General features: G+C 39.0%; 1 protein-coding gene and 1 pseudogene across 2 annotated transcripts in view; both read left to right on the top strand.

Annotated features, from left to right (window-relative positions):
- Window positions 1–14381, top strand: part of LOC135969467 (large ribosomal subunit protein eL33 pseudogene) — a 110418-nt pseudogene that overhangs the window by 12151 nt on the left and 83886 nt on the right.
- LMLN (leishmanolysin like peptidase) overlaps window positions 1–14381 on the top strand; it is a 73213-nt gene that overhangs the window by 3143 nt on the left and 55689 nt on the right. Inside the window, exons 2-6 of one of the 2 annotated variants that reach the window (XM_074030501.1) lie at window positions 3745–3870; window positions 11358–11455; window positions 12022–12052; window positions 13114–13196; window positions 13684–13801. Coding sequence is in view for 1 of the 2 variants with exons in the window: in XM_065539337.2 (XP_065395409.1) it covers window positions 11358–11455; window positions 12022–12052; window positions 13114–13196; window positions 13684–13801 (330 nt within the window). In the remaining variant the exon portion in view is untranslated. The remainder of the gene's footprint in view (window positions 1–3744; window positions 3871–11357; window positions 11456–12021; window positions 12053–13113; window positions 13197–13683; window positions 13802–14381) is intronic. The other variant, XM_065539337.2, reaches the window with a different exon arrangement.

Raw genomic sequence — 14381 nt, 5'->3', positions numbered from 1 at the left:
GTAGAGACAGAGTGCAGGCAGGTCTCGAACTCCTGGCCTCAGGCGATCCTCCTGCCTCGACCTCCCAAAGTGCCAGGCTTACAGGCATGAGCCGCCGTGCCCAACCGGATCTTGCATGTTTTTTGTTAAATGTTTTCCTGAGTCTTTTATTTTTTGATGCCGTTGTTAGTGGAATTATGGTTAAAGTTTTCCAATTGTTTGCTGCTAGTATGTAAAAATACACTGCTAGTATGTAAAAATAATTTTTGTATATTAACTTTGTCTTCTGAGACCTAGCTAAACTTGTTTATTCTAGTAGGGTTTCCTCCCTTACAATTTTTTATGTTAGCAATGTATTAACTATAAATAGGAACAATTTTTGTTGTTGTAGTTTTGTATCATTTATGTATTTTTTCCCCCTTATTGCTCTGGTGAGGACATCCAGTTCCAGGCTGAGCAAAAGTGAGATAGCGCACCTCCTTGCTGTTTGTTCCTGATCTTAGGACCAGTCCTTGACCATTAAGTATAATGTTAACTTTACATTTTTTTATAGTTCCCTTTATCAGACTGAGAAAGCTCCCTTTGGTTTCTGGTTTCCTGAGGGTTTTTATCCTGAATGGGGACAAATTTTGTCACATGCTTTTTGTTTTTTTCTGGTAATTATTGAGATAATCATATAGCTTTTCCCTTTATGAACTGTTCTGTGGTAGATTACATTGCTTTTTCCAGTAGGAAATCAACATTGCAGTTTTGGGATAAACTTGGTCATGTTGGCTTTGGCAATTTTCTTTAATGTTTGTTTCTATTTCGTTGTTTTCTGTTCTTTGTTATTTCCTCTTTCTACTTATTGTGGATTTAGTTTGCTCATATTATTAGGTGGAAACTTAGATCACTGTTTTTTAACCTTTTTTTCCTTCTAATGTCAACATTCAAAGATATAAATTTCTTTTTTTTTTTTTTTTTTTTTTTTTTTTTTTTTTTTTTTTTTTTTTTTTGAGACGGAGTCTCGCTCTGCCGCCCAGGCTGGAGTGCAGTGGCCGGATCTCAGCTCACTGCAAGCTCCGCCTCCCGGGTTCACGCCATTCTCCTGCCTCAGACTCCCCAGTAGCTGGGACTACAGGCGCCCGCCACCTCGCCCGGCTAGTTTTTTGTATTTTTTAGTAGAGACGGGGTTTCGCCGTGTTAGCCAGGATGGTCTCGATCTCCTGACCTTGTGATCCGCCCGTCTCGGCCTCCCAAAGTGCTGGGATTACAGGCTTGAGCCACCGCGCCCGGCCTCAAAGATATAAATTTCTAAGTACAACTTTATCCGCTCTTCACAAATTTTGACACTTGGCATTTTAATTATCGTTTAGGTTAAAATTTTTGGTTTTTTTGGTTTTTTGTTTTTTTTGAGACAAAGTCTTGCTCTGTTGCCCAGACTGGAGAACAGTGGTGCAATCTCAGCTCACTGCAACCTCCGCCTCCCGGGTTCAAGCGATTCTCCTGCCTCGGTCTCCCAAGTAGCTGGGATTACAGGCGCCTGCCACCACGCCTGGCTAATTTTTGTATTTTTAGTGGAGATGGGGTTTCACCATGTTGGCCAGGATAGTCTCGATCTCTTGACCTCATAATCCGCCTGCTTCAGCCTCCCAAAGGGATTACAGGCGTGAGCCACCACACCCGGCCTAAAAAAGTTTTTTAAGAGACAAGGTCTCGGTTGGGTGCAGTGGCTCATGCCTGTAATCCCAGCAGTTTGGGAGACCAAGGCAGGTGGATCACCTGAGGTCAGGAGTTTGAGACAAGCCTGGCCAACATGGCGAGACCTGTTTCTACTAAAAATACAAAAATTAGCCAGGCATTGTGGCGGGCACTTTTAATCCTAGCTACTCTGGAGACTGAGGCAGGAGAATTGCTTGAATTCAGGAGGTGGAGGTTGTAGTGAGCCAAAATTGTGCCACTGCACTCCAGCCTGGGCGACAAGAGCGAAACTCCATCTCAAAAAAAAAAAAGAGACAACGTGTCCCTCTGTCACCCAGGCTGGAGTGCAGTGATATGATCATAGCTCACTGCTACCTCGAACTCCTGTATTCAGACAGTCTCCCTGCCTCAACCTTATGAGTAGCTAGAACTTCAGGCACATGCCACCACACCTGGCTAATTTTTTATTTTTAGTTTTGTAGAGACAGAGTCTTGCTACGTTGCCCAGGTTGGTCTTGAACTCCCAGTTTGAAGCAATCCTCCTGCTTCCGTTTCCCAAAGTGTGGGGATTACAAGCGTGAGCCACTGCACCTGGCCGAGATTATTTTATTTATGGTTTAGAATATGATCTATCCTGTTTAATTTTTCACATGTACTTATAAAGAATATATATTCTATAGTTATTTTTATTTTATTTTATTGTTTTAGAGATGGGATCTCAGTATGTTGCCTGGGCTGGTCTCGAGCTCCTGGACTCAAGCAGTCCTCCTGCCTTGGCCTCCCAAAGTGCTGGGATTACAGACATGAGCCACTGTACCTGGCCTATTCTATACTTACTGAATATAGGTTTCTATACATGTTAAGAAGTTGAGGTGATTGATACTTTAGATTTTCTCTATTAAAAATTACTGGCCAAGTACAGTCACTCATGCCTATAATTCCAGCACTTCTGGAGGCCAGGGTGGCAAATCACTTGAGCTCAGGAGTTCAAGACCAGCCTGGGCAACTTAGTGAAACCCTGTGTCTACAAAAAATACAGAAATTAGCTGGGTGTGGTGTTGTGCACCTGTAGTCCCACCTACTTGTGGGGGCTGAGGTGGGGGGATCACTTGAGCCCAGGAGGTGAAGGCTGCAGTGAGCCAGGTTTGTACCACTGTGCTCCAGCCTAATAATGACTATATTAATTCAAGAGAAAATAGGTGTATTTAGCTTGCTTGTGGTTCAAGCTTACATGTGTATCTTTTCATTTTCTTACATTTACCTGTGTGTATGCATGTGTGCTTGTGCATTTTAGGCATTACAATATATATCTTTTGTTTATTGCATGTTTTTATTTTTGAGACAGAGTCTCTCTCCATCGCCCAGGCTAGAGTGCAGTGGCACAATCTCGGCTCACTGCAACCTCTGCCTTCTGGGTTTAAGGAATTCTCCTGCCTCAGCCTCCGGACTAGCTGGGATTACAGGCACCCGCCACCATGCCTGGCTAATTTTTGTATTTTTAGTAGAGACAGGTTTCGCCATATTGGCCAGGCTGGACTCAAACTCCTGACCTCAAGTGATCCACCCACCTCGGCCTCCCAAAGTGTTGGGAATACAGGTGTGAGCCACTACGCCCAGCCTATTACATCTTTAATGTTAATATTATCATACATGTCTGGGGCATGATGTTGAATAAGAGTGGGAAGAGTAGACATCCTTGTCTTGTTTCTGATCTTAGAGGGAAAACATTACCTTCCACTATTAAAAATATTAATTGTGGAGTTTTTGGGTAGGTATGCTTTATAAAATTAAGAAAATTCCCTTCTATACCTAGTTTGCTGAGAGTTTTTTAAAAAAATAATGGATGGATGTTGAATTTTGTTAACTATCTTTCCTGCACCAGTTGATACAATCATGTGGCTTTTCTTCTTTTCTCTGTTTATATTACGAGTTACATTGATTGATTTTTTTGAATGTCAAATCAGCCTTGCATTCTTGAGATGAACCTCACTTGGTGATGATTTATTACCCTTTTTATATTTTGCTGGGTTTGAATTGCTAATATTTTGTTGATGATTTTACATCTATATATTTTTATTTTTTTAGAGATAGGATGTTACTCTGTCATCCAGGCTGGAGTATAGTGGCACAATCATAGCTCACTATACAGTCTTAAATGACTTCGCGTAAGCAATCCTCCTGCCTCAGCCTCCCAGTTAGCTAGGATTACAGGTGAGAGCCACAACACCTGGTTCATTTATTTTTATGTTTAGTGGATATGGGGTCTTGCTGTGTTTCCCAGTCTGGTCTGGAACCACTGGGCTCAAGGAGTCTTCCTACCTTGGCCTCCCAAAGCTCTGGGATTGTAAGTGTGAGCCATTGCACATTTATATCTATATTAATAAGGGATATTGATCTGTAGTTTTTTTTAATTTTATTTTTTCTATTTTATATTTGTGTTTTTTACCAACTACTTGCAAGGATATTGGTCTGTAGTTTTCTTTTCTTCTGTAATAATAACTTCAGGTTTATCAGGGGAATCCGCCCCCAATATTTCAACATAGGTTCTTTCTGTTTTCCCTAAGTGTCAGCTGGCTGAGAAATAGAAAGAGTACAAAGAAAGGAATTTTAAAGCTGGGCCTCTGGGGGTGACATCATATATTGGTAGGACTGTGATGCCCACCTGAGCCACAAAACCAGCAGGTTTTTATTAAGGACTTTAAAAGGGGAGGGGGTGTACGAACAGGGAGTAGGTCACAAAAATCACATGCTTCAAAGGGCAAAAAGGAGAACAAAGATCACATGCTTCTGAGGCCAGTAAAGATCACAAGGCAAAGGGCAAAGCAAAGATCACAAGGCAAGGGCAAAATTAGAATTACTGATGAGGGTCTGTGATCGGCTGTGCACGTATTGTCTTGATAAACATCTTAACAGAAAACAAGGTTCGAGAGCAGAGAACCAGTCTGACCTCAAATTCACCAGAGTGGGATTTTTTCCCCACCCTAATAACCCTGACCGTACTGCAGGAGACCAGGGCGTATTTCAGTCCTTATCTCAACCGCATAAGACAGACACTCCCAGAGCAGCTGTTTATAGACCTCCCCCCAGGAATGCATTCCTTTCCCAGGGTCTTAAATATTCCTTGCTAGGAAAATAATTCAGTGATATCTTCCCTACTTACACATGCATTTATAGGCTGTCTGCAAGAAGAAAAATATGACTGTATTCTGCCCGACCCTGCAGGCAGTCAGACCTTATGGTTGTCTTCCCTTGTTCCCTAAAATAGCTGTTATTCTGTTCTTTTTCAAGGTGCACTGATTTCATATTGTTCAAAAACACATGTTTTACAATCAATTTATACAGTTAGATACAATTATCACAGTGGTCCTGAGGTGACATATATCCTCAGCTTATGAAGATAACAGGATTAAGAGATTAAAGTAAGACAGGCATAAGAAGTTATAAGAGTAGGCTGGGGTGATGGCTCACGCCTGTAATCCTAGCAGTTTAGGAGGCTGAGGCGGGCAGATCACAAGGTCAGGAGACCAAAACCATCCTGGCTAACACGGTGAAACCCCGTCTCTACTAAAAATACAAAAAAAAAAAAAAAATAGCTGGGTGTGGTGGCGGGTGCCTATAGTCCCAGCTACTCGGGAGGCTGAGGCAGGAGAATGGTGTAAACCCAGGAGGTGGAGCTTGCAGTGAGCTGAGATCATGCCATTGCACTCTAACCTGTACGACAGAGTGAGACTCCATCTCAGAAAAAAGAAATTATAAGAGTATTATTTGGGAACTGATAAATGTCCATGAAATTTTCATAATTTATGTTCAGAGATTGCAGTAAAGACAGGTGTAAGAAATTATAAAAGTATTAATTTTGGGAACTGGCATGTGTCCATATTAAAATGAAATACTCACAATTTATGTTCCTCTGCTATGGCTCCAGCTGATGCCTCCATTTGGGGTCCCTGACTTCCCGCAACACAGGTTTGGTATCAGGATAATGCTGGTCTCATAGCATGACTTGGGACATGTCTCATTTTCTTCTATTTTCAGGAAGAGTTTCTGTAGAATCAATGTTGCTTCTTCCTTAAGTGTTTAGTAGAATTCACTAATTAAGCCATCTCAGTCTGGAATTTTCTTTTTTGAAAGTCATAAACTATGAACTCATATACTTTGGTATTGGACTATTCAGGTTATTTATTTCTTCTTGACAGTGTTTTATTAAGTTATGTCTCTCAAAGAATTTCATTTTAAGTTGTCAAATTTATGGACATGAAGTTTTTCATAACATTCCTTTATGATCATCTCTAAATGGCTGGAAAGTCTGTAGTGATATCTTCTGTGTAGTTTCTGACATTGATAGTTTATATTCTCTCTGTCTTTTTTTTTTTTTTTTTTTTGAGATAGGATCTCACTGTGTCGCCTAGGTTGAAGTGCAATGGCATGATCACTGCTCACTACAGCCTTGAACTCCTGAGATCAAGCAATCCTCTCATCTTAGCCTCCCAAAATACTGGGATTATAGGAATGAGCCACCATGCCAGCCTTAGTGCTTTCTTTGAGTTTAATTTTTTTTTCTTATTATCCTAAGGTGGAACCTTAGATCATGAATTTGAGATCTTTTTTCTAAAATAAACATTTAAAGCTATCAGTTTCCTCTAAATACATACTACTTTAGCTGTATCCCACAAATATTAACTTGTTGTAATTTTATTTTCATTTAGTCGTAACTATTTTCTAATCTCCCTTGTAATTTTCTCTCCCAACTAAGGGTTATTTAGAAGTTTGTTGTTTGATTTTTCAGAAATATTTGGGGATTTCCCAGATTTTGTTCTGAAATTGCATTATAGTTGAATTTTGTTATTGATAGAGAACATCCTTTTTACCAGTTCTTTTATGTCTTAAAGTTTGTTTTATGGCCCAAAATATGATCTAACTAGGTGAATGTCCCACACGCACTTGAGCAGAATGTATAATACAAAATATTGAGTGTTTGCTCCAGTGATTACAATGTATGTAGTGTACTTATGATATCTACTTAGTCATGTTAAATATAGGAAACTTTCCATAGCATAATTTTATTCATTTTGCTGTTGTTGTAATATAATATTGTAAATATAATATATTAATATATTACTTCTTTATATATTATAAATCTCACAATTAGGCCAGCACGGTGGCTCATGCCTGTAATCCCAGTACTTTGGGAGGCTGAGGCTGGTGATCACCTGAGGTCAGGAATTCAAGAGCAGCCTGGCCAACATGGTGAAACCCTGTCTCTACTAAAATTACAAAAGTACAAAAATTAGCTGGGCATGGTAGCAGGTGCCTGTAATCCCAGCTACTCAGGAGGCTGAGGCAGGAGAATTGCTTGAACCCAGGAGGTGGAGGTTGCAGTGAGCCGAGATTGCGCCACTGCACTCCAGCCTGGATGACAGAGAGAGACTGTCTCAAAAAAAACCCAAAATAAATAAATTTAAAAAATAAAAAATAAACTTCACAATTAAAAATTTTACAATTTTTGCTTTAAATATTTATTTGCCTCCAAAGAAATTAAAAGAAGAAAAGAAGTGTGTATAATTGTATTGAGGGTTCCCAAGACCACTCCAGGTTTGGTGATTGCTAGGTGGCCTCACTAGACTCAGCTTGTAGTCATACTCACAACTGAGATTTATTACGCTGAAAGCATATAAAGTAAAATCAGCAAAGGGAAGAGGATCATGGGACAATGACTAGAGGAAATTAGGCAGAAACTTCCAAGAGTCCTCTCCTAGTAGACTCACTCAGGACCTGCTTAATTCCTTCAGCAGTGAGTTGTGACAGCGTGCACAAAGTGTGGTCTACTAGAGAAGATTACCTGATTCTTAGAGTTCAGGGTTTTTATTGGAGGCTGGTCATGTAGACAAAATTTCAGCCACTGAAATTTCAGACTCTAGAAGCAAGTAAATGTTCAGCATAAACCATATTGTTTCTGCAAATAGTTTAGACACGAAGAGCCATCCTTATAACCTAGTGAAGTTTTAGATCAGTGTAGGGAAGTGTTTACACTTCCAGGTGCCAGCAAAAGGTCAACCTTGCAAGCAGGCATTCCTACAGAGAGCAATCTCTGACCTGCTATGTTGACTTTTCTGCACAATAGTCTTTTATATCTATTCACATATTTACCATTTCCAGTAGTTTTTATTCCTTCCTACAGAAGCAAGTTACCCTTTAGTGTTATTGCCATTCCCACGAAGAACTTCCTTTAACATTTCCTGTAGTGTAGGTCTGCTGGTGATGAATTTTCTCAGATTTATCTGAAATGTCTTTGTTTCCTCTTCATTTTTGAAGGGTAGTTTCATTGGATATAGACTTCTGTGTTGAATTTCTTTTTTTTAGCCCTTTACTGTTTATTTCATTGTCTTCTGTTCTTTATTGTTCTTGATAGAAAGTTGGTGCCATTCGTACTTCTCTTTCCTTCCTATATATAATGTTGTATTAATTTGTTTTCACACTGCTATAAAGATACTACCTGAGACTGGGTAGTTTATAAAGGAAAGAGGTTTACAATTCCACATGGGAGGCCTCAGGAAACTTACAATCATGGCGGAAGGTGAAGGAGAAGCAAGGACCTTCTTTACATGGTGGCAGGAGAGAGAAGTGCAAGCAGGGGAAATGCCAGAGGCTTATAAAACCATCAGATCTTGTGAGAACTCACTCACTATCGTGAGAACAGCATGGGAAACACCCCCACGATCCAGTCACCTCCTTCCCTTGACACATGGGTTTACAATTCAAGATGAAATTTGGCTGGGGATGCAGAGCCAAACCATATCAAATGTGTTGTTTTTCTCTCATGGCTTTCAATATTTTATCTTTATTTTTAGATGTCACAAGTTTGCCCATTATGCACCTGGGTGTTGTTTGTTTGTTTTGGGGGACAGAGTCTCACTCTGTTCCCCAGGCTGGAGTGCAGTGGCACGATCCTGGCTCACTAAAATGTCCGCCTTCTGGGTTCAAGTGATTCTCATGCCTCAGCTTCCCGAGTAGCTGGGATTACAGTCGTGAACCACTGTACCCAGCTTGTTTGTTTTTCATCCTGCTTGAGGTTTAGTGAACTTCTTGGATCTATAAGTTGATGTCTTTCACCAAATTTGAATTTTTTTAGCTGTTATTTTTTTCAAATATATACTCCATCTCCTAATTTCTCCTGTCCTTGTAGGACTCTAATGACATATCTGCTAGACTGCTTGGTATCCATTCTCTGAGGCTATGTTTTTGTTTGTTTGTTTGTTTGTTTTGTCTTTTTCATTTCTCTTCTTTGGATTGGATAATATCTAGATCTATCTTCAAGTTCACTGATGCTTCTGCCGTCTCCAATCTTCTTTTAATTCTTTCTAGTGAAAAAAATTTTTTTTTGAGACAAGAGTCTCGCTCTGTCGCTCAGCCTGTAGGGTGATGGTGTAGTCTTGGCTCACTACAACCTCCCTCTCCTGGGTTCAAGCAATTCTCATGCCTCAGCCTCCTGAGTGCTGGGATTGCAGGTGTGCACCACAATACCTGGCTAATTTTTGTATTTTTAGTAGGGACAGGGTCTCACCCTGTTGGGCAGGCTGGTCTGGAACTCCTGAACTCAAGTGAGCCACCCACCTTGGCCTCCCAAAGTGCTGGGATTACAGGCGTGAGCCACTATGCCTGGCCTCAATGAATTTTTCATTTTAGTTGTTATACTTTTAAGCTCTAGAATTTCCATTTGGTTCTTTTTTCTTTGGTTCTTTTCATAGTTTCTCTTCTGAGGTTCACTGTCTGCTTACTCATTATGTATATGTTTTCTTTGAAATTCCTGAACACATTTAAGCTGCATTAAAGTAATTGTTTAAATTCAGGTCATCTTAGGGTCTGTTTCTATTCCCTGCTTTTTCCCCCATTGTGGATCTCATTTTCATTTTGTTCTCATTGCTGCTGATTTTTTTATTAAATAATGAACACCATAGATAATACATTGTAAAGTCTCTGGATTCTGTTGTATTTCTCTGAAGAATTTTTTTTTTTTTTTTTTTGTAGCTGGCGTTTAACTTAACTGTGTTCAAAATTCCAAAGTCTATCTCCTGTTGTTGGCAACATTTATTCTTTGCTAGGTTTTATCTCATACATATGTAATTTCATTGTCAGCCAGGGAATTTGGTGGTCAGTCAAATATTTGACTGGGTTTCATATGCAGATTTTGGGGTACCTTCTGTGGCTTCTTCTCTTGCAAGATTTCATCTCTAACTTCTAATTTTCTGGTGATACAAGTTCTGAACATTTTGCTGTAGCTCCTCAAGCCAGTGAAGCTGTGACCTCCTGCCACTCCAGGAGGCACAGATTGGGTAGTGCTCTCAAACAAAAGTTAGACTTGCACATCTCAGAGATATAATTCCTGTATTCCAAGGGTAGTTTCTTCCAGATTCTACCTGTCTTTCTCCCTCCCCCAAATACTGTCAGACAGTATATTTTGTCTGGACTTTGTAATGTGTTATCTGCAGGGAGGTTACTCATGCAATGGGTTCCTAAAATGTACCATATCCATTTGCTGTGCTCAGACATTTCTGATTTTTTTTTTTTTTTTTTTTTTTTGAGACGGAGTATTGCTCTGCCGCCCAGGCTGGAGTGCAATGGCGCGATCTCAGCTCACTGCAAGCTCCACCTCCCGGGTTCTAGCAATTCTCCTGCCTCAGCCTCCCAAGTAGCTGCAACTACAAGCACGCGTCACCACGCCTGGCTAATGTTTTTGTATTTTTAATAGAGACGGGGTTTCACCACGTTAGCCAGAATGGTCTTGATCTCTTGATCTTGTGATCTGCCTGCCTTGGACTCCCAAAGTCCCAAAGTGCTGGAATTATAGGCGTGAGCCACCGTACCCGGCCTCTGATGGTTTTTTAAGGGCCATAAAATAATCTGTTACCTGGAGACAGGTTGGAATAGAATGAGTAAAAGACTGGAGGTAGGGTGTCAGGCCATTGTAGCAGAGCAGGCAATAAGTATTGTGAAAATCTATGACTGTCACTATATTATGTTAATAGATCAAACATATAGTTGTTTTTTACAAAATATAAAATTTTATTTTCCTGTATAAATCTGCAGAAATAGTATAAAAATGAAAATGTGGTTGTCCATTGCTGGAATTATATGAATGAGATAGTATATAGCTTACTTTTAGTTAAGCTAACACAATTTTTTCTTTCGTACATCAAGAGTTTCATAAAGCGTTGATACTGTGGAGACCTTTCTTGTCTTCTTTTATTCATCCCTGAAAAAATCGTGTAAATGGTAAATGAGAACTGGAGAAAAAATTCAAAATGAAAAATTCTTTCATAAATAAATTTTTGTCCTCTTTTAAAGTAATTGAAGATACTTTTGGTCTCTTCCTGTCATTTTCTCGAGACTCAATTTGGCAAAACTAGAATTTATATAAGAAACTACAAATAAGTGACAGAGAACTCTAAAAACTTTTTGGCAACTACTGTATCCATAATGATTTAGTCATGTGACTTGAATTTATGGTACTTACCTTCCAAATGGTAGTGCTTGTTTGGGAGATCTTTGAGGTTCAAGAATGCTGAAACGGTGGAATATGGGCCAGGGAACTTTTTCTCTGGGTGTTACACTTGAAATTTAGTTCATTAATTTTAAGTTTGGATCGCAATGGGTTAATCTCTATGTCTTAAAAAGTTTTCAAATCTGTTCCCTTTTTTCAGGTTATAAATAAAGTTCATCTTAAGGCAAATCATGTGGTCAAGAGAGATGTTGATGAGCATTTAAGAATCAAGACTGTTTATGATAAAAGTGTTGAAGAGTAAGTACACCATTTTATTGTCTTTTTCATTATTAATCTAAATGTTAAATGTATTTTCATCTGTTACCTGAAGTTTTAAAAATTCATAGATAAAACTTAAAAAGGACTAGTGTAGCTTCAGAATTAAGCTGAAAATGCATTTTAGTCTGAAAATATGAAAATATGGGATATGATTAAAGCCTATACATTATGAATAATTTTCTTTGACCATCTCCCTTTCCTGGTAAATCATGAATAATTTAAACAGAACAAATGTGGATCTACTTGGACGTGGACAGTAACAGACCTGGAAGGTACTCTTCAATAAGTACTAGTGTTAGGGGAAAGAGGTCCGCTTCAGACTCCAGGAGAGGGTTCTCGGATCTCTCACGAGAAAGAATTAGAAGCAAATCCATACAGTAAAATGAAAGCAAGGTTATTAGAAAAGTAAAGTAATAAAAGAATGGCTACTCCATAGGCAGAGCAGCCCCAAGGCCTGCTGGTTGCCCATTTTTGTGGTTGTTTCTTGATTACATGTGCTACGCCTCTGAGAGGTAATTCTTATGTTTTTATGTCATTATTTTCAGGTTGCTCCCTGAGAAAAAAAATCTTGTAAAGGTATGTAATAAATACTCGTAACTTGAATTGGACACTTAAAATTTTATTGTATGCAAATTCTACTTCGGTAAAGAAAAATATATACGTGACTCTTGTGACTGAATAAAAGGTGTTGGTAGTGAAAGTGTTTATCATTTCACAAAAGGTGTCTTTGTGATGCACTCATGAAAACTTTGTTGGTATTTGGCATTAAATTAATCAGTCTCGTTTTTTTGCTTGCTTTCTCAAGTTTTTGGGGAGCAAATCATGCAGAGAATAGGGTGAAAAAGACAATTTTTGAAACACATTGAGAACACTGTTCTTTTGGTGGAAATGTTTATTTTCCTGAGAATTGATTGACTTGATAACCACATCAGATTTTTAACCGTATGGAGACACACACACCCACACACATACACACATGCACACAGGCACGCACGCACGCACGCACATGCACGCATGCACATGCACATGCACGCACACACACGCAAACATGCGTGCAGACACATGCACACGCGCGCACACACACAAACGTGCACACACACACGCACACACACGCACACACCCACGCATATACACGCACGCACACAGGCACACACACATGCACACACACAAAGCCAGCTCACCATGGGCCACAGAAATTGGTGAGTTTAATGAAAGGTAAGATTTTCTTTACATAAACTATCTTACTGTTGGAATCATCTAAGTCAGTCCATCATTCATAGTAATCTAGATTAATAGTTGAGATATATTGCAGTTTTGTTAAAGGTGTAGTATTGAAGGAAGTTAATATTTAATTAAAAATTAAAAACAGTTGAGATAAATGTTTTCTGGCTTTCTATTTAAGTGGGACTAGGGAAAGAAATTTCTGCCTGGTGCTGTTTTCCCAAGCTGAACTAGAAAACGGGGGAAATTCTTTTCCTCCTAGGCTTCCTCTCTTCCTACACCTTACCATACAACCTTGACTAGTATCTGTATTCCAGAATTATAAGGCTTTTTTCATTAATATGCTGTATTTGCTTGTTTAAAATATAATTTATATCTTCCTTATAATTCTGTTTCTTTTTTTAACTTTTATTTAGAACAAGCTTTTCCCACAAGCTATTTCTTATTTAGAGAAGACTTTTCAGGTCCGTCGACCTGCGGGCACCATCTTACTTAGCAGGTATGCCACATTCAACACAGATGGTTTTCTTCAGCCATTTAGTACTCTGCCTCTCCCTATCTATGAATATGACAAGGTATGAAACTTATACTATAACTTTATTATGCTTGTTCTTAGAGACCAAACTGCAAGGTATTTAAAAAGAATTTAAAAAGTGCCTGCTGGATAATCATTCTTTCCCTGACCTTTCATTGTGAGATGGTCTACTGCATTTTTTCTGGGTGTAGTTGTCCTCTGTTCTCCAGATCACCTTTTCCCCTCGTTCATGTGTATACAGTGTTGGCTTTATGAAGTATTTGGGTGTTTAAAAACACAAATCAAGAGGATTTCCTATAGAACCCGAATTCTTTCTTAACTACTTTCCTAACTAAAATAGTAACATTATTAATGAAGTAATATAGCAGCTACCAGTTGATTACCATGTTTTTAACTGCTATAAAATATTCTCTTTTTTGTCTTTAAACTTTGATGTACAAATGAACTGAAGACAATGTGCAACAAACCAATACCTCCGGAAGGAAAACGACCCTCACAGGTACTGCACCGGGGAGTGCGCCGCGCACACGAGATGCGGCCCTGTTGTTGTTCCAGAGGAACATCTCCAGGTATTTCGCCCTGCTCTTGGCAGCACTTTTACACTTGAGATTTTGAATTTGTGAGTGTCCCAAAATTTTTACAGATTCAAGTTCAAAGTCTAGTAGCTTCCTTGGTCTACAAAAAGTAATCACAGATGTGCTGATTTTATTCTTTCATTAGCTTTCAAGTGAGTTGAATGGTATTTTCTTTCTTCACTGCTCCCCAGAGACCTCCCTGCCCCATTTATCTTGGTCTGCTGAGTCAGTTTAGCTTAGAACGTTGTCTTGTCTTCCAGAATATCTTTTAGCAAGGCATATACCTCAGTTTTTTAAGGACAGTCTGACATCTCTTAAGATAAAAAATATGTATGCTTCAAGCCAACCTAGAAGTTTATTCCATAAAATACTAATGGCTATGTAATATATGTTTAAAGGTGTTCTTTGCAAAACTATAAATATGCCTATTTAGGGTATTAGTTTTGCCTATTAGGGTGTGGTATAACCATGTAGTGGAATACTTTGCAGTTGTTAAAAAGTGAAGGAGATCTCTATGTACTGACTTGGAAAGATATTTAAGCTCTTACATGAAAAAAAAAGGTTGCAAATCAGT

This window comes from Macaca fascicularis, chromosome 2, assembly GCF_037993035.2.
Source record: "Macaca fascicularis isolate 582-1 chromosome 2, T2T-MFA8v1.1".
Taxonomy (NCBI): Eukaryota; Metazoa; Chordata; class Mammalia; order Primates; family Cercopithecidae; genus Macaca; species Macaca fascicularis.
This window is presented reverse-complemented; position numbering and strand designations above follow the sequence as displayed.